Source organism: Macaca mulatta, chromosome 5 (genome assembly GCF_049350105.2).
Source record: "Macaca mulatta isolate MMU2019108-1 chromosome 5, T2T-MMU8v2.0, whole genome shotgun sequence".
Lineage (NCBI taxonomy): Eukaryota > Metazoa > Chordata > Mammalia > Primates > Cercopithecidae > Macaca > Macaca mulatta.
In genome coordinates, this window is record NC_133410.1 from 39133033 (window position 1) to 39159808 (window position 26776).

General features: G+C 38.9%; 1 protein-coding gene across 4 annotated transcripts in view; it reads right to left on the reverse strand.

Annotated features, from left to right (window-relative positions):
* PDS5A (PDS5 cohesin associated factor A) overlaps nt 1–26776 on the reverse strand; it is a 165366-nt gene that overhangs the window by 99297 nt on the left and 39293 nt on the right. For all 4 annotated transcript variants that reach the window (XM_015138215.3, XM_078003242.1, XM_078003243.1 and 1 more), the window contains exons 3-9: nt 17422–17625; nt 16250–16336; nt 15615–15712; nt 12088–12214; nt 9160–9240; nt 5865–6005; nt 2189–2304 (exon numbers count right to left, since the gene is read on the reverse strand). In XM_015138215.3, coding sequence (XP_014993701.1) covers nt 2189–2304; nt 5865–6005; nt 9160–9240; nt 12088–12214; nt 15615–15712; nt 16250–16336; nt 17422–17625 — 854 coding nt within the window. The remainder of the gene's footprint in view (nt 1–2188; nt 2305–5864; nt 6006–9159; nt 9241–12087; nt 12215–15614; nt 15713–16249; nt 16337–17421; nt 17626–26776) is intronic.

A 26776-nucleotide genomic window follows, 5' to 3' on the forward strand; every position in this document is an offset into this window, starting at 1 on the left:
CTGGGTAACAGACCCTGTCTCAAAACAAAACAAGACAAAAGGTTTATATGAGACAAACACTAGTGAACTTGAGGTAGAGAGCAAACCATATATAAGGGGCAGATCTGGAAGTTCAAAGATGAGTGCAGAAAATGTGTTACTAGCCCAGGCGTGGTGGCGGGTGCCTGTAATCCCAGCTACTCGGGAGGCCAAGGCAGGAGAATTGCTTGAACCCGGGAGGCAGAGGTTGCGGTGAACAGAGATCACGTCACTGCACTCCAGCCTGGGCGACAAAGGAAGACTCCGTCTCAAAAAAAAAAAAAAATGTGTGTTGCACTGCCTGACGTCAGTTTCTTTTGGCCAGCACCACCTTGTATTACAATGCTCTTTTAAAGGTCTAGTATGTGTACAAATTCAATTAACACGCAACACAATATGTAGACTCAAAATTGCACATGTTAAGGATAAGGTAAGGAACCCTCAAATTTAAAAAGATTATTAGGCAACTTTTAAAATATGCTGATTAATGATAAATAATGTAATCTGAAATAGCTGGAAATATTTTTATTTTTGAAATGATCTCATGAAATAACCAAGTAAAAGAAAGTTGTTTAATAAATGTCTTAATGTCTATGGCCTCCTACTTTCTTACCCAGATATAATTTTCATGTCTTAATAAAATCTTGCATTTAGGATTTATAATTCTCTAGCTGGCAGAGAAAAATTATACATTATTAATGATCAAGTAAATCCAAAGTCTCAAAACACTTAATTATGGAAAATATGTAAGTTATAATTATGGAAAATAATACTGCAGACTATGAATTGTTTCTCTGGATCAGAGACACCACTACAGTTAGCAGTGAGTGTAAAATAATCAGTGTCAGAAACCTACTACGGGTGATTTCATTTTCATAAGTAACCCAAGTAAAAATGAAGCCTTACATTTTTGCTTAAATTATTTACAAAAAATATTTGATGTCCATCCTGGGATAGGGAATTCCTTCCCCCACAACTTTGAAAGTGCAGTTGCTTCATTCCTACCATTCAAAATTCTCATGGAGTCACATTTAGCTATTCAAATATTTAGCATTTATTCCTATAAGGCCTTCAAAATGGCATGTTCTGGGCAAGTAACTGCTAAGATAGCATTATGGCCTTGTCAGAGATTTCTCAGAACCTAGGATTAGTATGAGAACTATTGTGGTGAATTTACATCAAGAAAAATTCTGGCGCCAACTTCTGAATCAGTTGAACTAAATAATGGGGAATCTCAAACATCTCCAGAATATTAATAGTAAATATCTACTTTCCAATCAGCTTTAAAAGCAAAACAGGTAAATGGAACGCAAGGAGGAATGTAATGAATTTCATAAATTTGTCAACACTACTACCAAGCCAAATAGAATTCAGTCATTCTAAGCTCTTGAGAAGAAACATTAAAAACTATCTGAGTTAAGGGCAATAATATTTTCCATTTAAAAATTATACAATTATACCAAATTAGTTAAAAAACAGCATACAGTGTGTTCAGATAAGTTACAGACCCAAAAGGCAAGCACTAGTAAATGAAAAAGTTGGTAGGCTGACAAATGGCACAGGTTCTTAAATTTGGATCTGTATGTATTCAGCTTCATGATTTAAAAATCTTAAGACTTAGAATATACTGCAATGCTGTCTATGTATTCTAATTTTCTTTTTTTTTGGAGATGGAGTCTCACTCTGTCACTCAGGCTGGAATGCAGTGGCTCGATCTCACTCACTGCAACCTCCGCCTCCCGGATTCAAGGATTCTCCCACCTCAGCCTCTTGACTAGTTGTGGTTACAAGTGCCGGTCACCACCCCCAGTTAATTTTTGTATTTTTAGTAGAGACACCAAGTTGGTCAGGCTGGTTTCCTGAACTCCTGACTTCAAGTGATTTGCCCACCTCAGCCTCCCAGAGTGCTGGGATTATAGGTATGAGCCACCAGGCCTGGCCATGACATTATTTTAACAAGAAGTTAAAAAGTGTTACACAGATAAAATACTAAGCTTTCTCCATAAAAAATTTTTCCTACAATTTATTCCATAAGAAGGATGGCAACACAGATGACAATGAAACCAACATCTATCAAAGAAAGTTCTGATATGTATAGTTTTAATCAGGTGGACTGCACCCTACTGACTATTTTCCAAAATATAAACATCAGAATTATATGTTCTCTTACCTTCCAAGAAAACATTGCCAAAGAGGACGATTCTGTGTTGCCAAATCGGAATCTTTGGAGCCAAACAATTTAGCTAGAAGTCGAACAACAGCTAATCGCTCTTCTCCATCATTGCTCTAAGAAGGGAAAACAGAAAGTGAAGCTTGAGCTTTATTCATCAGATTACAGAAAATATCTTGAAACAGTCTCAAGAAGATACAATTTCATATTTCTGCTTATAACTGTGAGAAGTTTAAAATATCATATGTCCTCATTTACTATGCAGAAATTGATTTGATTTCATGTTAGATCATCTGGGTTTTTGCTCTTATTTCACACCTTCTCAACTGCTAATTTATGTCTACTTCACTGATTAACTGCATTCTATACACTGGTTATGGACATTGTAAATACAGACATATGATTCACTTTTAACATTACGAACCCTATAAAAACGTCTATGAAGGACAAAGCTACAGTTACCACCCTAATAAGCTTACTTTATAGGAAATCTGCAATTTACATTCCAACATAAATACACATCAATTCAAGTTTTGATATACAAAGTTTTTTTTTTTTGAGGAGTCTTGCTCTGTCTCCCAAGCTAGAGTGCAGTGGCGCGATCTCAGCTCACTGCAACCTCTGCCTCCCAGATTCAAGAGATTCTCCTGCCTCAGCCTCTCGAATAGCTGGGATTACAGGCATCCACCACTGCGCCCGGCTAATTTTCACATTTTTAGTAGAGATGGGGTTTCACCACCTTGGCCAGGCTGGTCTCGAACTCCTGAACTTGTGACCCACCCGCCTCAGCCTCCCAAAGTGCTGGGATTATGGGAATGAACCACCGCGCCTGGCCGATATACAAAGTTTTAATGAAGAATCCCCTACTGACTGGTGAATACGATACTACAGAATTTCATGATTCGTGGAAACTCATTTTAATAGCAGCCCAAGAATCAAAAAGACGATCTGAAGGTCAACTTAAATACTATAAAAAAGCAAAACTTCATTGTTTTCTAGTAAGAGTCTCTTATTTTCTTATCCTGAAACAGTATATGTGATAAAAATTCTGTTTCAGTTTCAGTGGTGATGCCACGCTTTAATGTAAAATAAGTTATTCTGAAACCATATGTTGTGTGAAACTTTTCAAAAATCATATTCGCTAGGAAAATAAACACAACATCTAAAAGCAACTGCTAATTTTTTTTTTTTAGGTGTTCACATACAATATGTGGCTAAAGCAATACCAGATATCCAATAAACAAAATATTTTTGGCAAAAGAGAAGTAAAAATAGAAAAATAAAGACCACAGTATAAAATATTTTCCTTATGAATGTTTTAACGCTCAAGAACAGGGGTTTTGTGGGTAAAACAGGCACACTTAACCAATGTAAAAATGAAAATTACATCAAGTATTAACTATTTTAATTATAAATGACAAAAATGATTTTTTTAAAAAAAGAGGTAGACTCTTGTTCTGTTGCCCAGGCTAGAGTACACTGGCATGATCATGGCTCACTGCAGCCTTGAACTCCTGGGCTCAAGTGATCCTCCCACCTTGGCCTCCTGAGTAGCTGGACATACAGGTGTGCATCACCACACCTGGCTAATTTTTTATTTTTCTATAGAGACAGAATCTTACCACGTTGACAAGGTTGGTCTTGAACTCCTGGCCTCAGGCAAGCCTCCCATCTCAGCCTCCCATAATGCTGGGATTATATGGACATGAGGTACCACACCTGGCCTGATTTTCTTTCTCTTTTTTTTTGTGAGACAAGGTCTGGGTCTGGCTCTATCACCCAGGCTGGAGTACAGTGGAGCAACCTCAGTCCACTATAACCTCCACCTTCCAGGCTCAAGCCATCCTCCCACCTCAGCCTCCTGAGTAGCTGGGACTATGGGTGTGTGCCATTATCCTTGGCTAATTTCTGTATTTTTTGTAGAGATGGGTGTCACCATGTTGCTCAAGCTGGTCTCAGACTCCTGGGCTCAAGAGATCTGCCTGCCTCCACCTCCCAAAGTGCTGGGATTACACAGGTACGAGCTACGGCACTTGGCCCAGCCTGATTTTCTTTGACAAAATTTTTCTCAAGCAAGGTGACAATAATGCAGAGTAGCACAACCTTCTAATAAGTTCAATTTACTAGCCAATATGATTTATTTCTTAAAGAAAAAGTAATCTGTCCCTTAAATATGAAATAATATATGGAAATTTTATTCTAATAGCAAGTAACTATTTTAGTAGATCGGTGATTATTTCAAACGAGGTGACATTTAACATCTATTAACCACAGAAGTAAAACTAACTGAAAACTCGCCCCTCTGCTATTTGTAAAAGTCAAAATACACTCCTTGACCAGACTCAGTGGCTCATGCCTTCTCAGTAATCTGAGGCCAAGACAGGAGAATTGCATTAGGCCAGGAATTTGAGACCAGCTGGGCAACATATTGAGAACCCCTCTCAACCAAAAAAAAAAAAAAAATATATATATATATATATTACCAGGAATGGTGAGGTATACCTATAGTCCCAGCTCCTCAAGAGACTGAGACAAGAGGATCACTTGAGCCCAAGACTTCAAGGCAGTATTAAACTTTTACAAATATCAAAGGAGCAAGAATTACAAATTACTTGCTCAGTTGTCTATAAAAAATAGATATACTATTTTTAGGACAGTCAAATTTCTGTCCTTAATCTGTACCATGAAAAGGTCATAAAATTGTAAGCAATACCATATTAGGATTCCATTTAAAGTCTTTGGATGTTCTAAAACATATCTACCTAATAATGGATACCATTTAATACCAACATGTACTATAAATTTCTAAGATAGGCCGGGAGCGGTGGTTCAAGCCTGTAATCTCAGCACTTTGGGAGGCTGAGGCGAACAGATCACGAAGTCAGGAGATCGAGACCATCCTGGCTAACATGGTGAAACCCCGTCTCTACTAAAAATACAAAAAAAAAGAAATTAGCCGGGCACGGTGGCGGGCACCTGTAGTCCCAGCTGCTCTGGAGACTGAGGCGGGAGAATGGCGTGAACCTGGGAAGCGGAGCTTGCAGTGAGCCGAGATCGCGCCACTGTACTACAGCCTGGGCAACAGAGCGAGACTCCGTCTCAAAAAAAAAAAAAAAAATTCTAAGATAATACCATTTTTCCTATCTATTGCTTGTGTCACTGTGATTATCAGGAGATATTTAACAATTAGAAGTATTATAATTTTGTGGCCAGGCATGGTGACTCATGCCTGTAATCCCAGCACTTTGGGCAGCCGAGGTGGGCAGATAACAAGGTCAAGAGATTGAGACCAGCCTGGACAACACGACAAATCCCCGTCTCTACTAAAAATATAAAAATTATATGGGCATGGTGGTGTGCGCCTATAGTCCCAGCTACTCGGGAAGCTGAGGCAGAAGAATCGCTTGAATCCAGGAGGCGAAGGTTGCAGTGGGCCGAGACTGCGCCACTGCACTTCAGCCTGAGCAACAACAGCAAAACTCCGTCCAAAAAAAACAAAGAAAAAGATAAATTGAAGTCATACTTTATTCTTCTGCAGTTACCAAAAAATTATGCGGTATACATTTTTCCTGGAAAGTTTAAAGGGCAAGAAAATTGGTCAATTTTACATTGTACTTGCTCTAGAAATAAGAAAAACATGAAAAACAAAATAGAAAAGAAAATTGGTCAACCTTACCTTTAGTTTGAATTCAAGCTGTGGCATGACGGATAATAATAAATGAGGATCTATAGCAAAAAGTTCCTGAATCAGATCAAATACATGTTCTGACAAATCACTTACTGATGATCTTCCCAGCACTAGGACTTGATTGAAAAACTGTAAGAGATATTAAAAACAAAAATAAAACATCCAGTTCACTTAAAAACATGGATACATTTTTATAAACATTTTTATAAACTATACAATTAGGTTTTACACATACAATTGAAGGAGGTGATACAAATACATGTGTGATTACTAATATACAATAGGACAATCATCTAAACAGCGGAAGAAATAATTTCCTAATAATATCAAATCATGAATGTTACAAGGAGAAAAGCAAAAACCAAAATTGGTTTGTTGGGTATATTTCAAATAAGGACTTTTCTAGGAATCTTTGTTTTCATTAAAACAATTTAGACCGTTTGTGTAGTTCATTACAAAGGACTTTAGAAAAATTTCCTTGTAGCAGAGAAATATTACAAAGTCTCAATCTTTGATTTTTTTTTTTCTTTTTTTGAGATGGAGTCTGGCTGTGTCGCCCAGGCTGGAACACAGTGGCGTGATCTCGGCTCACTGCAACTTCCACCTCTGAGATTCAAGCAATTCTCCTGCTTCAGCCCCAGGAACCCGCCACCACGGCCAGCTAATTTTTGTATTTTTAGTAGAGACAAGGATTCCCCATGTTGGCCAGGCTGGTCTCAAACTCCATACCTAAGGTGATCCACAAGCCTTGGCCTCCCAAAGTACTGGGATTACAGGTGTGAGCCACTGCGCCTGGCCTCAACCTTTGATTTTTTAAAAAATCAAAGGTACCGCGGCACACGCCTATAATCCCAGTACTTTGGGGAAGCCAAGACATGACAATCTTGAGCCCAGGAGTTGGAGACCAGCCTGGGCAACACAGTGAGACCCTTGACTCTACAAAAATTAAAAAATTATCTGGGCGTGGTGGTGCATGCCTATAGCCCCAGCTACTCAGGAGGCCATGGCAGGTGGGATCATTTAAGCCCTAAGAAGTCGAGGTTGCAGTGAGTTGTGATCACATCACTGTACTCCTCCTGCATGGGGGACAGAACAAGACCCTGTTTCAAAAAAAAAAAAAATCAGAATAATGTTTCCATGAGTTTAGTAATAAAGAGTATTTAAAGGGGAAGGATTTTTTTTTGTTGTTGGGTTGGTTCTTTTAATACTCAGAGAAAGTCAAATATGTTTTGGCTCGCATGACAAAAAGAACAAAAAGTTGGTAATACAAAAGCTAACTGATTTTTTTTTTAAATGGTAGATGGAAATAAAGAGTATACAAGGCCAAGAGCACAGATTAAAAGATACCAGCATTGCACACCACGACCGCCACAAATGCAGAATAATTCAATTTTTAAAATGTCCCAGGGGCAATTGTACACAACTGAAACAAGCATACATTTCTGGTAGTAACATAATTTGAAAAGCAGTATAAATTAAGAGTTAGAAAATGCTCATTATTGGCCAGGCACAGTGGCTCATACCTGTAATCACAGTACTTTGGGAGGCCGAGGCAGGCAGATTACCTGAGGTCAGGAGTTCAAGACCAGCCTGGCCAACATGGTGAAACCCCATCTCTACTAAAAATATAAAAATTAGCAGGGTGTGGTGGCACACGCCTGCAGTCCAGCCACTCAGAAGGCTGAAGCAGGAGAATCACTTGAACCTGGGAGGCAGAGGTTGCAGTGAGCTGAAACTGCACCACTGCACTCCAGCCTGGTCAACAAGGTGAGACTCCATCTCCAAAAAAAAGGAAAAAAAAATCATTCCCATTGCATAAGAATAATACCAAAAAATCCATATTTACTATGCAGACGTTGAAAATAATGAGGAAGACAGTTTTATCAAAATATATGCATACACACACACAAAAAAGCATAGAATACTACTTCTGAAAGGATATAAGAAAACCTATTGGGGATGGTTATTTCTGAGAATTGAGAAATGTATTCAAGGCTGAAGACAGACACTTCTTTAGTACCATTATTGTTTAATCTGTTTAAATATTAATTTAGCAATCCAAGCAATACTAATAGGATAACATTTAAATTAAAAGCCTCTTTGTATTTTTATCCATGGAAAATAATTCAACAACACATAAATGTTAAGATTCACAAAGATGATTAGGAAAGGAAAGAAACACTGAAAAGACCTAAGTCTATGACAATAAGGAAATACATATCAAGAAACATTTACAGTCATTCTTATATATTTAAAAAGAATGTCAAAATATGTAAATACAAGTAAGACAATAAAAATTTTACATAAAGTAGCCGGGTGCAGTGGCTCACACCTGTAATCTCAGCACTTTGGGAGGCTCAGGAGGGTAGATCACAGGGTCAGGAGATCGAGATCACCCTGGCTAACACGGTGAAACCTTGTCTCTACTAAAAATACAAAAAATTAGCCGAGCATGGTGGCGAGAGCCTGTAGTCCCAGCTACTCGGGAGGCTGAGGCAGGAGAATGGCATAAACTCGGGAGGTGGAGCTTGCAATGAGCCAAGATTGCACAACTGTACTCCGGCCTCGGGGACAGAGAAAGACTCCGTCTCAAAAAAAAAAAATTTTGTTTTCATAAAGTATGTGGGAAAATAGTTATAAATATGAGCAAATGTACAATGGAATTAGTTGTTATAAGGTAGTGAAATTGCAAACTTTTTTTCCTAATTATTAACTTTTTTAGTAAAAACAAAAAAACCCAGAACAAATTCCTCAGTACAGTTTTTTTAAACTATTACTATATAGCAACTATCACAATCTTTCATTACTCAAAGTATTTAAATGTTTGCCAAAAACAACAGCCAAAACAACCAATTTTCTAAATAAATCTCTGTAATCTTTAAAAAAAAAAAAAAAAAAAAAGGAAGAAACATTAGAGGACTTCAGAAGAATGACCCAAAAGACACAAAGAAGAAAATATATAAAGAGAGACACAAAGACCCAAGGATAAAGATGTAGAGAAAAAATGAAAGAGATCAGCACATCTGGGAGACAATGAAATAAATATAAATACAAATGCAGATAAGGGGATGGGAGTTGCAGACAACTTTTCTTATAGTAACATCCACCCTTTAAAAACAACATCATGAAGCTTATGCTGCATTTCTCTAACCTTGGTCACATTTGGACATAAGTTCTTCTACATTTATAAGCTAAATAAACTTCTATGTAAGAGGTTCTAATAAATTAGTACAAAGGATTAAGAATTACAAAATATAGAATGAACACAGAAAGAAATACATACATTAGCAATGCATGCCTCAATAGTCTGGACTGTTCTTTTCAATAGCACTTTTGCAAGGTCAAAGGACTGTTTATTTAAGTTCTGAAAAATAATAAAAACATGGAAAGTTACAAATGAATTTGTTAATTTATGAGATAGCAACACTAGAATACTATAGTCTTCAAATCTGTAATAAAATACGAATTTTTCTTCACTAAAATACGAAGCAAAAATAAAAATAACTGAATTCTCTTCAAGGTTTTGCAAATATCCTCTAGTCAAGTGGTCTTAAATGCAGACGTCGCAAATCAAACTCATTTATTAATCAAAAACTAAAATGGATTAGTTAGCAAAAGCACAACCCTATATTAAGTTTTACTAAACTCAAAATAGACCTAATGCTTTTTGGTTTTTATGTGTTAACCAATGTAAACTGACAACTACACCCATGTATCTTAAACACATACACTCCCCAGTCTAACACAACATGCTCAATTATTTCATTGTTTAATCAGTGCTTGCTCTGGAGAAGAGTAGACCTGGTAAGTGTTTCAAATAAACAGAGTTACTGATCAATTATATTTTTGAAATGCTGAATAATATGCTTCCGCTTAAAGAGTCCCAATGTACTCAAATAAATTAAAGGATCTGAGAAGGACCTTAGAAAATATATATTTAATTTTTTAAAAATGCCTGAAAAGGGAATTCTTGTTTTGAATAACACCGAGTAAATGCCTGAAAAGGGAATTCTTGTTTTGAATAACACCGAGTAACACCGCTATATCTTGAAGTTCTGGACCAAACAGATTCATTCACCACCATCTCACACCTCTTCCAAAATGAGGCTAGGAAACCCTACACTCTAGGCCAGGGGTCGGCAAACTTTTTCTATGAAGGGCCACATGGTAAATATTTTAGGTCTTGTGGGTCATATAATCACTGCTACAACTACACAACTCTGCTGTTGTAGCATGAAAGGAGATATAAACAAAATGAAAATGAATGAACATGGCTGTGTTCCAATAAAATCTTACTTACATAAATAAGCAATGGTCCAAATTTGACTAACAAGCCATAGCTTCTTGACCCCTGCTCTACACTTTTATTTCACTGGCAAAGGACAAGATTTGCTTAAAATTAAGTTAACATTTCTATTTATTAAAAGAAGTCTATTTCTTACTACTAATAAAAATTCTCTCAAGCCCAGTGTGGTTGCTCATGCCTGTTATCTCAGCACTTTGGGAGGCTAAGGCGGGAGATGCTTGAGCCCAGGAGTTTGAGATAAGCCTGGGAAACATTGCGAAATCCCGTTTCTTTTTTTTTTTTTTTTTTGAGACTGAGTCTGGCTCTGTCGCCCAGGCTGGAGTGCAGTGGCCGGATCTCAGCTCACTGCAAGCTCCGCCTCCCGGGTTCACGCCATTCTCCTGCCTCAGCCTCCCGAGTAGCTGGGATCACAGGTGCCCGCCACTTCGCCCGGCTAGGTTTTTGTATTTTTTAGTAGAGACGGGGTTTCACCGGGTTAGCCAGGATGGTCTCGATCTCCTGACCTCGTGATCCGCCCGTCTCGGCCTCCCAAAGTGCTGGGATTACAGGCTTGAGCCACCGCGCCCAGCCGAGAAATCCCGTTTCTACAAAGAAAACTTTAAAAAAAAAAAGTCAGGTATGGTGGCACATGCCTGTATTGCCAGCTACTTGGGAGGCTGAGGTAGGAGGATCACTTGAGCCCAGTAGACAGAGGCTGCAATGAGGCAAGATTGTGCCGCTGCACTCCAGCCTAGGTGACAGAGTGAGACCCCTTCCCAAAAACATACCACCAACCTACTTACCTAGCATATAAAAACCAAATATACTGTCTTAATCTGCCAAAATATACTCTCCTTTGCCACAGTCTCAGAATTTCATAAACTACATTTGAATAAAATGTAAATAATATTTAGACTCAATATAATTTAAAATTAATTATATCTTTCTGTGAATGAGTACATATTTTTCCTCTAATGTCTGATAACAGGTTATTGAACCATTAGAAGAAAAGAGCAGGAGGGCAAATATCAACACTGGGGTAGGCTTGAGTAGAGCCCAGTGGTGGAGCCTGAGGGCAGCCAAGTCCTTCAGATTCTTAGGAGGATCTGGTAGAGATAAATAGAAAAAGGAAATGGGGAAGAATGATACACCTCTGAATCATCCTTTTCTTCTTAACATTAACCATACAGGCCGGGCGCGGTGGCTCAAGCCTGTAATCCCAGCACTTTGGGAGGCCGAGACGGGCGGATCATGAGGTCAGGAGATCAAGACCATCCTGGCTAACACGGTGAAACCCCGTCTCTACTAAAAATACAAAAAATTAGCCGGGCGTGGTGGCGGGCGCCTGTAGTCCCAGCTACTCGGAGGCTGAGGCGGGAGAATGGCGTGAACCCGGGAGGCGGAGCTTGCAGTGAGCCGAGATCGCACCACTGCACTCCAGCCTGGGAGACACAGCGAGACTCCGTCTCAAAAAAAAAAAAAAACATTAACCATACAGCTTCTGCCCAAATCTTTTTCTGAGAGTACCTAAGAAAAAGGTACGATACGGATTCTGAAAAGAAATCCAAACTCCTATGTGTCACATCTATGTTAATAAGGAGGAAATACATTTCTTTTCCAAACACAATTAACCAAAAAGACAACACCCCTAACCCCTTACAATTCTCAGATTATTTGTGTGAATACGAAACATTTTCAGTTCCGTATTCAATTTCTTGAATGAAACTCTTACATGATATGTTAATCAATATATTTTGTAAAAATAATAGCCACAAGACTAACGTATGTTAACCTATTTTATTTGAGGTGGAGAATGGTCATGGGAACAATTACATGGGATTGCAAATGGCCTGAAAACAATTGTTCATTCTTATGTGTAGCATGACTGTTAAATATTAACCTTTAATATCTTCATACTTTACAGACCTTATGTGCAGGAATGAGGTTAATAAGAATGGAGTCCAATAACTCTTGAGTAACTCCATCACCTTCCATGATGATAGAACTCATCAAATCTAGCATGTGCATTTGTACCTTCTTATTGTGGCTATTGCTATAAAAAAAAAAAAAGAATAAGTAGGAGGAAGAGGAAAAGAATAAGAGAATTCAAGCTTCCAATAGGAAATTAAACTTCCTAGTTTAAAACAACAATCTCACATGTAAAGGATTTTCACTTGAGGGACAGTGCCAATAACGGCAGAGAAATTTGGGGGGCTCTATTTTCTTTCTCCTTTTGTTGACTATTACAACAGCTGTAAGGTATTGTTGTATTTTATAAAAACAAACACAAACCTAATTTCTAATAAACTATGTTTTCCTCAATTCACATTTTTTTAAAAAAGAAAAAGGCCAGGCACAGTGGCTCGCGCCTGTAATCCCAGCACTTTGGGAGGCCGAGGCGAGTGGATCACCTGACATCAGGAGTTTGAGACCAGCCTGGCCAACATGGTGAAATCTCGTCTTTACAAAAATACAAAAATTAGTGGGGCGTGGTGGCGGGCGCCTGGAATTCCAGCTACTGGGGAGGCTAAGGTGGAAGAATCACTTGAAACTGGGAGGCAGAGTTTGCAGTGAGCAGAGATCATGCCACTGCACTCCAGCCTGGGCGACAGAGTGAGACTCCGTATCAAAAAAAAAAAGAAGGCCGGGCGCGGTGGCTCACGCCTGTAATCCCAGCAGTTTGGGAGGCCGAGGCGGGCGGATCACAAGGTCAGGAGATCGAGACCACGGTGAAACCCCGTCTCTACTAAAAATACAAAAAAAAATTAGCCGGGCGTGGTTGTGGGCGCCTGTAGTCCCAGCTACTCGGGAGGCTGAGGCAGGAGAATGGCGTGAACCCGGGAGGCGGAGCTTGCAGTGAGCCGAGATCGCGCCACTGCACTCCAGCCTGGGTGACAGAGCAAGACTCCGTCTCAAAAAAAAAAAAAAAAAAAAAAAAAAAAGAAAGAAAAGAAAAGGAAAAGGAAAAAAAAGACCTTTAAAATAAATTAAGTCTCTATACAACTAGGATTCCAAGAGTAAATTAAATTCTGCCTAATAAAAATGTCAATTTTAGCCTGGGCAATGTGGCGAAACCCTGTCTCTACAAAAAAATTAAAAATTGGCCAGGCGTGGTGGTGTGTCCCTATAGCCCCAGCTACTCAGAAGGCTGATATGGGAGGATCACTTGAGCCCAGGAGGTCGAGACATCAGCAAGCCATGATCATGCCACTGCACTCCAGCCTGGGTGACAGACCAAGACCCTGTCTCAAAACACATACACACACACGTCCACTTCAAAGAAAGGACACTTCTGCTTACATGCCCCAGATTTTTAAAGGTGATAAAATTTTAAGGAAACAAACAAAAAGTATGATAATAAAGGCAGCCATTTTTTTCAACTCCCACACCTTAGGTCTTAATCAATTCCTCAAATTAAGATAAAAACCTATTTAAATACCCCCAAATGCATAAGCCAACATAAGCAATTATTGATGTATCATCCTTGCCACTAGAAGTTTTAATTCACCAATACTGAAAATCAAAAGTTTCATCTAAAATGCTTTCAATACCTAGAAGGTTTTTCTGAAAATGTCATCCTAGTATCTCTCAAAGAATTTCAGACAGACAAATGAAAAATCAATAAAGTATAAACTATAAGGCCAAGAATCAGTTTCAAGTGCTTCCACAGTGAGGCCTGCCCTTTCTTGCTACTTTTGAACCTAGTCAGCATATGAAGAGGCCTGGGCTGACCTCCTGAATGGGTGAGACATGTGACCCAGTTCTATCACTTCAGCCCACCTCAGCCAACAGCCAGGTATCGGCCAGGTATCCTGCCAACTGACTACAAACACAGGTGCAAATCCAACCCAAATAAAATCAACTGCCAAGCAGAATCACGAGCTAAATAAAATGGTGGCTGTCTTAAACCATCAAGTTTTAGGTTACTTTGTAATGCAGCAAAAGCTAACAAACACAAAGGTAAGGTTTATATGTTCTATCATTTACTTTAAAGGCTTACTGCTAGTCAAATGCCACAGGAAGTTTTTTCTCATGCTGTCTTTCTACAAGCTTCTATCCTATGCCAAGCTGGAGTGATCCTTTCCTGTTTGTTTCAGGATCATGTCTAATCCTACCATTCCATCTAAGGAAAAAGAAAATACGATACAGCATTCATAAAAATCTCCAGAAAACTCTGGAAATGTGCTGTTCAATATGCAAGCCATTTGCCACATATGGCTGGTGAACATGTGAAACATGACGAGGGCCACACGTTGGAATGAAAATACTTTTGGATACAGTGGAATATATAAAATATATTATCAAAATGAATTTCACTTGTTTTTATTTTCTATTAATGTGACTACTAGAAAACTTATGTGAGATATGTTTATATATAATGTAATGCTCTAGAACACATCTCATAGCAGTACTTGATTTACTATACAAAAAACAAACCAGGCTGGGCATAGGAGCTCACACCTGTAAACCCAGCACTTTGGGAGGCTGAGGTGGGTGGATCACTTGAGGTCAAAAGTTTGAGACCAGCCTGGCCAACAGAGCGAAACTCTGTCTCTACTAAAAATACAAAAATTAGTCGGGTGTGGTGGCACACACCTGTAGTCCCAGCTACTCAGGAGGCTGAGGCAGGAGGATTGCTTGAACCCGGGAGGTGGAAGTTGCAGTGAGCCAAGATGGAACCACTGCACTCCAGCATGGGTGACACAGAGCAAAACACTGTCTCAAAAAAACAAAACAAAACAACCCACACAGAAGAAAACAACAACAACAACAAAAAACCCACACACAAAAAAAACCAAACCAAACAAAAACAAAAAAACTCACAAACCAAAAAACATGGGCTAAAATCAGAATTTGAGCCTCGTGTTCAGCAACTGGTCCTTGGGCAAGCCACTATACTTCCTGGCTCTGGATTAGTTTCCCTACTTCTATAAAGAGAAGGCCAATTTAGGCAATGTTTAAGACTTTTTTTCTAGGTCTAGAATATGAAGTTGTCAAAGTTAGTGAGCTTAAAGACTGAGCTATTATGTCTCCCAGCACTAATGGTACATACAATATGCATAATTTCTACCTCATAACTTAATACTTCATTGTATTAATGTAAGGTTTCAGAGGATTTGCTTTACAACCATATGTGGTTGCCTCTATTAAATACTAAGTTCCTTCAAAACAAGAGCACCACTTTATACTTCTCTACTGGTCCACAGCCTCCAGGACAGACTGGGGCACTGAAGGGCCAACCAGTAAACTGATAGCATAATTTAAAATGGTAGTAGGTGGTCAAAGGCAGTGTTCGGACAACAGAATTTTTACTTTCCCCTTCATGTTAAGTTTTCTAAGGAAAACAATTCCTTATAACTCTGAAATATCTTAGTGTAGATGTAGAGTATACAACATCTGAATATATAAATCAAGAAAAAGAGACAAACAGAAATGCTTGAAAAATAACTTACTTGATCACTGAGAAGAGAGTCCTAAAAAGCTGAATAAAAATTTCATTGCAATCTTCCAATTCAAAGCAGATGTTATATGATTTAACCCAAGCTAAATTCTTAAATAAATAAAAATAATTATTGAATTATACATATATAAACAGAATAGTTATATAATAAAAATTCAGTAAAAATTAATTTTTAGTTAGAAACATATTAAAGTCTATAAAGACTCAACATATAAAATTTTAAGTGTTAAATTAATCACATATTCTGACTTGAAAAAGATATATACCTGATGGCATCAATTTTCTCAAACTGAAAAATACTCAATATTTTTAAGTTGGTAGATATATTTACACACAAAATTTAAGAAGCAGTTAAAAAATCTGTTTCTAGAATAGAAAATAATAAAAATAGAAAGATACAAACAAAAGGCATAGCTTCAAATAATCTACAGTTTTTCCATCAGAATATACTTTATCTCTTCAGGATAGGAAGAAAAATAAAATAATATTTGCCTTATGAAATGTAAAAGACATTATAGGCTTTGAACAAAACAAAAAGACTCATTTTACATTACAAAGTTAACATGAAGAATTTTCTATCATGTGAAATAATATAACAGTTATTAAATAAATTTTTTGGTTTTTTACCTCTAATAAATAAAAGTATCTATTAAACTGTGGACTCTTCGTATCCTCCAAACCTTTTAACTGTCTGGTAATAAACAAAAATATGTCCTGTTAAAAAAAATAAAACATATTAGACACAAATACGTTTCTTTCACAACACACTAATAGTATGTAAATTTATTATTTGTGTACAAACTACAATAAAAGAAAATTCTCCTTTAGATGAATGTCTTGGGATTGGCCTAGTCTATTATTCAAAATGATTCAAAAGATCCAATCAAATAAAATTATACTCTCAAGAAGCAAAAATAAACCACAAATCTTTAGACTTTCTCTTTCAGAGAGGACCACGGGCTCTGTATCTCATTATATTTTCTTCTACTATCGTGCTTTCACTTTACTATCTCCACCTTGCATAGTGGCAAAAACTATCTTCATTTTAAGGAGTTGGATATGAGTATTTCTATTACTATTTCCTGTAAGTAAACAGTAATTTTTAGCCAATGTTTTGAAGTTGATGTATGACTACAAAGTTGAGTGCGTAAAAAGGCAAAAGACTAGTCCAATGGTACTATGTTGCATGATAGTCTTTCATTTCTTAATAAGCTTTCTTTAGAAGTTTTAACTCACAGTAGTATCAATATAATACAAAATAATTTTAGGACTATTTTTAAAGAAAGCAGCCTACAGGATTAAAATTTGCCAAGAATAAAATTATTCAAAATACAAAATCTCCTCAAGAGATCAATATGAGTTCCACAAACACTTGAACAAAGGCAGAATGACCAAGATGAGCTATAGCTTTGCATGCTGAATAACTTATGGGGAAAATAGTCATATGAATATGTAAATTCTGGTATGCTATTATTTTTAAAAAGTATCATTAATCTGCTATTTATCCCTGGAACATAGCCATCTGGGCTTTTGTGATGTATTAACCCGAAAATTGGATTTGAGCACACAGGGACTAGTTCTGAACTACACCTTTCTATGCTTCAAATCAAACAACCAACTAACCCAGTTATTTGTGGAAATACTAACTGAATGAATAATTTTGCAACTTATGATATATTCTTAAGATGAAGAGACTAATATGAAACCTATGTTCATAAAGGTAAAATATAAAAATAAAAGTATACCTTCTGAACAGTGGTGAATGAAAAATATAATAAAATGAAAAAGACTGTATTTACCTTAAGTTTATCATGGGAAGTATATGGAGCTTCCGGGGCATAGATACGAAAGATATCAGCCAAACAACATGCTACAAGGAGACGCACATCTTTATTGGGGTTCCTGAGGAAGAATTCAGATGCAAGATGCAAGGCTAGTGGGAGATACTGCTGTTTTTCATCTTCTGAGTCCTGATCCATATCCATAAAAGTTTTCACTACCATCTGTAAAAATGTACAAAAACACAAAATAATCAACTCCTGGCATTTAGAAATCAGTGGAGGATGTAATTTTTTTTTTAAAAAGTCATTTCCATTAGCAATCAGTGGCCACCAGACAATTCAGTCAACTTTTTATATATCTTCATTTAAGAATTTCAGAAAAGATCACAAGCATGAAACAGCTAGTCTAAAAAACCCATAAACAAGTATCAACTTCTTAGACACATTATCTGAACTAGCACCTCATTTATGAAGAACTTAAGCCTCTTATTACTCATTTTAAATCTAGCCCAGGTAGTCCCTCGCCCCATGTGGACAATAATATTCATTTGATATTTGGCAACATCATTGACTATGTTTCTTTTATATTTTATGATTAAAGGTGCATTGTTTAGGCTCCTTAAAATTGCTATTTCATTGCATGCTTTAATGACTTTTACATTTCACAATAAAAAGTCATTTTCCAGGCTGGACAACATGGCAAGACCCTGTCTCTACAAAAAATACAAAAATTAGCTGGGTATGGTAGCATGTGTCTGTAGTCCCAGCTGCATGGGAGGCTGAGATGGGAGAATCCCTTGAGCTCAGGAGGCGGAGATTGCAGTGCCCCAAGATCATACCATTGCACTCCAGACCAGGTGACAGACACTGTCTTTAAAAAAAAAAAAAAAAGGCATTTTAGAATGATTTTAATGCAGTTGTATTTCTAATTAAAATATTTAATTAACCTGTTGTTATTTATGGTTATAAATTTAACCAACACACACCTTGGAATCATTATAAAATGCAAAGAATCATGAAAAAAATAATAAAAGAAAAATCCATAATTTATCAACTCCAGAAACTACTATTCACATTTTTGTGTACTTTATGCTGGCCTGTTTTCTCTGTAATTATGCAAATAACTATAATTCTTTATGTACCAAATCACAATAATTTCCCCAGACCTTAAAAATTATTCTCTAATTATAAATCATAGTTTACTTAATCTGTGTGTCTTAAACTGAGTGTCAACTTGATTGGATTGAAGGATACAAAGTACTAATCCTGGGTGTTTCTGTGTGAGTGTTGCCAAAAGAGATTACATTTGAGTCAGCGGGCTGGGGAAGGCAGGTCCACCTTAAGCTGGTGAGCACAATCTAATCAGCTTCCAGTAAATATAAAGTAGGCAGAAAAACGTGAAAAGGGAAAGCGGGACTAGCTTCCCAGCCTACATATTTCTCCCGTGCTGGATGCTTCCTGCCCTCAAACATCAGACTCCAAGTTCTTCCATTTTGGGACTTGGACTGGCTCTCCTTGCTCCTCAGTTTGCAGACAACCTATCGTGGGGCCTTGTGAATTAACACTTAATAAACTTGGTCATAACACTTTATGTATTATATTTTATTTGCTATTACATTATTTCTATTTATTTGTAATTATATGAAAGAAACTGGCTTATAACTTCTAAAGACAACCGTATCAGGTTTTAGTACTAAATTATACTGGCTTGAAACAAAATAAGCAGTAATCCCTCTTTTTTTCTATTGCAGTATATCAAAAGTGTGCTAGTAAGGCTGGTTTTATTTCTTCCTTAAATAGTTAGGAAAGTATGACTGATAAAAGAAGGAATCATAATGGAAATAAGAAAATATTTTGAACTGAATTATAATGTAAATATGAACTACCAAAACTCATAAGATGCACTTACCATTGTACCTAAAGAAAATTTATAATCTTAAATGTGTATTTTACAAAAGAAAGAATGAAAAATCCATCATCTATATTTCCATCTGGAGAAATTAGATAAATCCAAATAAACTAGAACCAGGGTTTGTGAAGCAAAAGATAGAGAAGGGCTGGGTGTGGTGGCTCACACCTGTAATCCTAGCACTTTGGGAGGCCAAGTCAGGAGGACTGCTTGAGCCCAGGAGTTCAAGACAAAGGTCTGGCTCTGCCGCCCGGGCTGGACAGTAGCACAATCTCAGCTCACTGCAACCTCTACCTCCCAGGTTCCAGAGATCCTTCCACCTCAGCCCCCTGAGCTGCTGGTACTACAGGCACACACCACGGCACCTGGCTAAGTTGTACTTCTTTTGTGTGTTTGTAGAGATGGGATTTTGCCATATGTTGCCCAGGCTAAAAAATATTTTTAAATTATTGCTATCTAATAAACTATCCCAAAACTCAGTGCCTTAAAACATGAACATTTATCATATGTAGTTGAAGAATTGGAAAGTAGCTTAGCTAAGTTGTGTGGGCCTGGAATCTCTCAAGAGGCTGTACCTGGTCAAGGCTGCAGTTATCTGAAGGCTTGAATGGGCATGGAGGGTGTGTTTTGAAGGTAACTCATTCTTACGGTTCTAAGTTGACACTGGCTGTTGTTGAAAGGCCTCAGTTCCTCACTACATGGGCCTTTCTTGACAGCTCGAGTGAAAAGGCAGTTAGTTGGTTTTCCCCTGGTGCGAGATCCAAGAGAGCAAATCTGAAGTGGCAGTCTTTTATGATCTAACCTTGAAAAGCATACATTGTCACTTCTACCACAGCCTGCTGGTTACTCAGGTCAGCCCTGTTCAGTGTTGTACGGAGTAAATACAAGGAAATAAGGATCATTCAGGGCTATCTTGGAGCTATATGATACAATGCCTTCTCATATATATACCTTGTATAGTCTTCTCCCACAATGACTCTGAATTTGGCCATGTGACTTTTTTTTTTTTTAAAGAAAGAGTCTTGCTCTGTCGCCCAGGCTAAACTGCAGTGGCATGATCTTGGTTCACTGCAATCTCTGCCTCCCAGGTTCAAGAGATTCTCCTGCCTCAGCCTCCTGAGTAGCTGGGAACTACAGGTACTCGCCACCACATCTGGCTAATTTTTGCGTTTTCAGTAGGGACAGGATTTCACCACGTTGGCCAGGCTGGTCGTCAACCTCCCGACCTCAGGTGATCCACCTGCCTCAGCCTTCCCAAATGCTGGGATTACAGGCATGAGCCTCCGTGCCCAGTCTAGGTGACTTATTTTGACCAAAGAGACATTAGTCAGCCTGATGCAAGAACAGGCCTGATAAGCATTTGTACATTGAGACTGCAATGCCCCTATGGGAATGTACCCACCATGCTATTAGGAATCCCAGACTATTCAAAAAACAGAGGCTGTGTATATCACATAGACTACGTGGAAGAGAACTAAGGTGACCTAATTGAGCTGTCATCTAAATTTAGCCACAAGAGTGGCCCTGTAAAAGCAAAGTGAGCTTCATAAATATGAAGGGGAGAAAACCTGTGGTGGCTGTGAAGGTCCTGATGCCATGTATGTCAAACTGGTATCTTCCGATGGTCATGAATTTATTATAAAAAGAGAACATGCAGTGCTAAGCGCGGTGAGTCACACCTGTAATCCCAGCACTTTGGGAGGCTGAGGCAGGCGGATCATGAGGTCAGGAGTTCGAGACCAGCCTGGCCAATATGGTGAAACCCCGTCTCTACCAAAAATCCAAAAATCAGCTGGGCGTGGTGGTGTGCGCCTGTAATCCTAGCTACTCAGGAGGCTGGGGCAGGAGAATCGCTTGAACCCAGGAGGCGGAGGTTGCAGTAAGCTGAGATCACGCCACTGCACTCCAGCCTGGGCTACAAGAGCAAGACTCCATTTCAAAAAAAAAAAAAGAGAGAGAGAACATGCACTAACATGAGGAACAATCAAAAGCCATGTTGAAGCCAAGCACAGTGGCTCATGCCTATAATCCCAGCACTTTGGGAGGCTGAGATGGGTGGATCACATGAGGTCAGGAGTTCGAGACCATCTTGACCAACATGGTGAAACCCTGTCTCAACCAAAAATACAAAAATTAGCCAGGTATGGTGGTAGGTGCCTGTAGTCCCAGCTACTCGGGATGATGAGGCAAGAGTATCGCTTGAATCTGGCAGGCAGAGATTGCAATAAGCCAAGATCGTGCTATTGCACTCCAGCCTGGGTGACAAAAGCAAAACTCTGTCTCAAAATCAAAACCAAAACATGTTGAGTGACCCAGATCAGTTTGCTGAGAATGAAATCATTGAGGGCAATTTTAGAGAGATCTGTTCCTGTGTGCTATCAAAAGTATGTATGTATTATCAAGAATGGTGGCTTGCACTTATAATCTCAGCTACTTGGGAGGCTGACACAAGATGACTGCTTGAGCCCAGAAGTTCTAGGGTGCAGTGAGCTAGGATCATGCCAATGCATTCCAGCCTGGTGACAGAACAAAACGCTATCTCTAGAAAAGTAAGAGTTAAAGTATACATATATTTTACCTACAAGGTTCGCTACACTAACAGTTCCACTGAGATTTCTGAATTCCCACTTGCACTTGATATTGCACTGGAACAGCTGATGGAGACTTCCCAGATTGTTATTAAATTAAAATAAACTGTTAAAAAAAAAAAAGTGAGCCCGGCAGGCACCACATGGAAAAGAAGGACCACAAAGTCTATTGAATAATTGTTTCTTACAATTCTGTGAATAGACTTTGTGGTCCCTTTAAGCCACTAGATTTTGCTTTACCACACAGGAACACAAATGAAATTCCATTCATTCTTCCCTTTTTTTAAATATGTCGTTCTGTGCACATTTTTAATGTGCTGTACTGAGGCTAAAAACTACATTTCCTAGATTCCCTTGCAATGGAGTTGAAGTCGTAATTCTGGTATAGCCCATCAGAGGCACTTATTTAAGATTTGGAAGGTGAAAGTTCAGAAGAGGTGGTGGTGTAGTTTCTGCTGTTGTCATATGGCAAGTATGGCGTGAGGTGGGGTGTGTGTGTGTGTGTGTGTGGGCATGCACATACACAGCAGCTTTCTACTGACTGGGTGTTAGTACTATGAAGACAGAGGGAAGAATCACCCATTTTGTGCTGGTACTCATTTATTAAACTGCGTGAGGCTCTGTAGCAAATTATACCAATGGTGACTTCCTAATCACTGGATTACGGCTAAAAGTGTGTCCCTACTTAAGAGCTCCAGGGTGGCTTCCTGATTTCCCCCCCTTTCTGATTAGAGCGAATGATTCAGCTCTTCTTGTGGGCCAGCTATATGAAGTGTTCTGGGAGTCTAGTCCTGTAAGCCTGAATTAAGGGTGCTCTTCCAGCAATTCCAAATCACTTTTTAAATACCAAGTTCCCTGTCTGCTTAAAATAACGTAACTAAAGCTTGACTGGTATTTGAAACATGACTCTGATTTTCTCAGATCCTTAAACACGTCAGAATCCCCTGTGCCCTTTGGGCCTTTTTAAATGCTATTGGCTCTTTGTAGACGAATCTCTTCTTACCTCATCTAATTTATCATACACTTATGAGAAACAATTTCTTGGTATGTCTATGTGAGGTTTTTTCCTGTGGATTGTGTTTTAATACCCTCTGGCTATTTATCTATTGTGGTCTCAGTATTTCTTTTTGTCTTTGAAGAAATGAGCAGGAAAAAATCAAAGTATTTTGCCCACAGCTAGATTTTTATAATATTGATAAAAAAGAAACACTAACACCAATACTATTAATAATGATTAACATTTACTGAATATTTACATTCCAGCACTCTATAAATATTTTTTGAGACAAATTAACTCAAAATTAAGCATCTCTTCACGTATTTGCCATCTACTCTACATTTTCTTGGTGATATGCCTCTCCAAATTTCTTTTTTCCTTATGTGTTTTCAGCTGTCATTTATTCTGGGTACCAATCCTTTATCAGATATGTGTATTGCAAATATTTTCTCGCAGTCTGAGGCTTGTCTTTAACAGCATAGAAAAATTTAATTGATGAAGGATTAATTAATGTAATCTAACTTTATCAACTATTTTCTTTTATGGTTTGTGCTTTGTGTGTCCTACCTAAGAAATCATTACCTAACCAAAAGTTGCAAAGATTTTCTCTGTTGTGGTATGTATGTAAGTATGTATACATACACACACACATAGGTTTAAAAATTTGCTAGAATAACTCACAACTCAAGGAAAGCACTATATTTTTATTTATTATTTATTTATTTATTCGAGACGCAGTTTTACTGTCACCCAGGCTAGAGCGCAGTGGCACAATCTCAGCTCATTACAACCTCCGTCTCCTAGGTTCAAGTGATTCTCATGCCTCAGCCTGCCCTAATAGCTGGGTGAATACCACTATGTCTGGCTAATTTTTTTGTATTTTTAGTAGAGATGGGGTTACGTCATGTTGGCCAGGTGGGTCTCGAACTCCTGCCCTCAGGTGATCTGCCCACCTTGGCCTCCCAAAGTGCTGGGATTACAGATGTGAGCCACTGCACCCTGCCTGAAAGCACTATGTTTATTGTCACAGTTTTATTATAAAGGAAATACTTGGAAGCCTAAACAGGATTGAGCAGGCTCGATCTTGGATGGTAGACCACTGGGGAATACCAGGTGCTGTGAGCTGGACGGAAAAAGAAACAGAAAATAACAAGGTGGAAGAAAAGTATATAACGTAAGAACAGTCAAACTGAAGAGATACATAAGCCAAAGTCTTGGGGGTGAAGAGGGGTGTGTGGATGGGATGGGGACACAGAGCTTCATGTCCTCTTCTCATGGAATCCGGACGTGTCATCCTCCCAGCACATCACTGTGTTCACCAACCAGTAACCTCCCCTGAGCTTTAGTGTTCACAGGATTCATTGGGCTTTACGACATAAGCATGAATTATAAAATCAAGACTGAACTCAAATCTCCAGCCTCCCTCTCCTCCTGGGAGAAAGTTCCAATCCTCTAATTTAAGTGACCAGCCCCATCCTGAAGTTATCTAGCGCACTGCCAGAAGCTGCCTCATTAGCGTAACAAAGATACTCTCACTTGGGAAGTTCCAAGGGTTTTTGAGGCTCTGTGCCAAGAATCAGAACAAAGATCAGATAGACTATTATGTCATATAATTTAAATATGTCCAAATTATTGTACAGTAATTCAATTATACCCCAATATAGCTATTAAAACTTTTTTTCTAATTTTATTTTTTGAGAAAGGTTCTCACTCTGTTGCCCAGGCTGGACTGCAGTGGTGTGATCAGTGCTTACAACAGCCTCAACCTCCCTGGCTCAAGGGATCCTCCTGCCTCAGTCTCCTGAGTAGCTGGGACCACAGACGAATGTCACTATGCGCAGCTGATTTTTATTTATTACTATTCGCAGAGATGGGGTCTTGTTATGTTGCCTAGGCTGGTCTCCAAATTTTGACCTCGGGCGATTCTCCTGCCTTGACTTCCCAAAGTGGTGTGAGTTACTGTGTCCGGCCAAATGACCTTTTTGTAAGTCCAACATAGCAAATGAGAACTCTCACTCACTTTTTAATTGAAATGTAAGTTGGTACAACCACTTTGGTGCTTTCAGTTAATCAGAAGACATGCATGACCAATGATTCAACAAGTTCACCTCTGGTGGTGCCCTAAGGCAGTTAGAGTACGTATACAAGGATGATTGGAGTGTTAAGTTTAGCCTAAAGTTGCCTCCTTGCATAAATTCAGCCTAAAGGATTCTCCATACATAGTGAGCTGTACCTAACCAGACTGTAAAAAGACTGTAACCTACTTTCCTACCAATCACACAGAATTGTGGCCAATTGTTCAAACCGTGATCAAATAAGGCAAACGCTGAGTTGTAACCAATTCAGCTATTTCTGTACCTCACTTTCGTTTTCCGTATATCACTTTCCTTTTTCTGTCCATAAATGTTATCCGACCACTTGGCAGCTCTGGAACTGTTCTGAACCCACTCAAGTTTGGAGGGGGCTGCCCAGTTTCTGAATCATTCTTTGCTCAATTAAATGCTGTTAAATTTAATGTGCCTGGGCCGGGCACGGTGGCTCACGCCTGTAATCCCAGCACTTTGGGAGGTCGAGGTGGGTGGATCACCTGAGGTCAGGAGTTCAAGACCAGCTTGGCCAACATGGTGAAACCCCATCTCTACTAAAAATACAAAACTTAGCCAGGCATGGTGGCAGGTGCCCATAATCCCAGCTACTCAGGAGGCTGAGGCAGAAGAATTGCTTGAACCTGGGAGGCAGAGGTTGCAGTGAGCCAAGATCGCGCCGTTGTACTCCAGCCTGGGTGACAGAGCAAGACTCCGTCTCAAAAATAATATGTCTAAAGTTTTTATTTTAACAACAGCAATGTGGTTTGTAAAAGCCAAAAATCTACAAGTGAAAAATGTCAACAGAAGACGATTAAACTGTATAATGAAATACTATATAGTTAGGCCGGGCACAGTAGCTCATGCCTGTAATTCCAGCACTTTGGGAGGCTGAGGCAGATGGATTACGAGATCAGGAGATCAAGACCATCCTGGCCAACATGGTGAAACCCCATCTCTAGTAAAAATACAAAAATTAGCTGGGCATGGTGGCACATGCCTGTAATCCCAGCTACTCAGGAGGCTGAGGCAGGAGAATTGCTTGAACCAGGGAGTCTGAGGTTGCAGTGAGCCGAGATCGCGCCACTGCACTCCAGCCTGGCGACAGAGCATGACTCCATCTTAAAAAAAAAAAAAAAAAAAGCAATAACATGAAACTCAAACATAACACTGAAGACACAGTAATACAAGGAATCTAATATGATTCTAGCCATATAAAATTGAAAAAGTAAAACTAGAAAAAAGTCATTCATGTTGGCCAATGCCTATAGCCCCAGCTACTTGGGAGGCTGAGGCAAGAAGATGGCTTGAGCCCAGATCAAGGCTATGGCTGAGCTATGGTTGTACATTGTACAGTGGCTCATGCCTGTAATCACACTTTGGGAGGTCGAGGCAGGAAAACTGCTTGAGCCCAAGTGTTGGAGACCAACCTGGGCAACATAACAAGACCTCATCTCTACTAATAATAAAAAATAAAAGCTAGGTGTGCATGGTGACATGCACCTGTAGTACCAGCTACTCGGGAGAATGAGGCAGGAGGATCGCTTGAACCTGGGAGGGTGAGGCTGTAATGAGCTCTGATCACACCACTGCAGTCCAGCCTGGGTGACACAGTGAGATCCTTTCTCAAAAAATAAAATTAAAAACAAATTTTTTAATAGCTTTATTGGGGCTGGGTGAGATGGCTCATGCCTTAATTCCAGCACTATGGGAAGCCAAGGCAGGTAGATCACTTGAGGTCAGGAGTTGGAGAGTAGCCTGGCCAACATGCTGAAACCCTTCTCTACTAAAAATA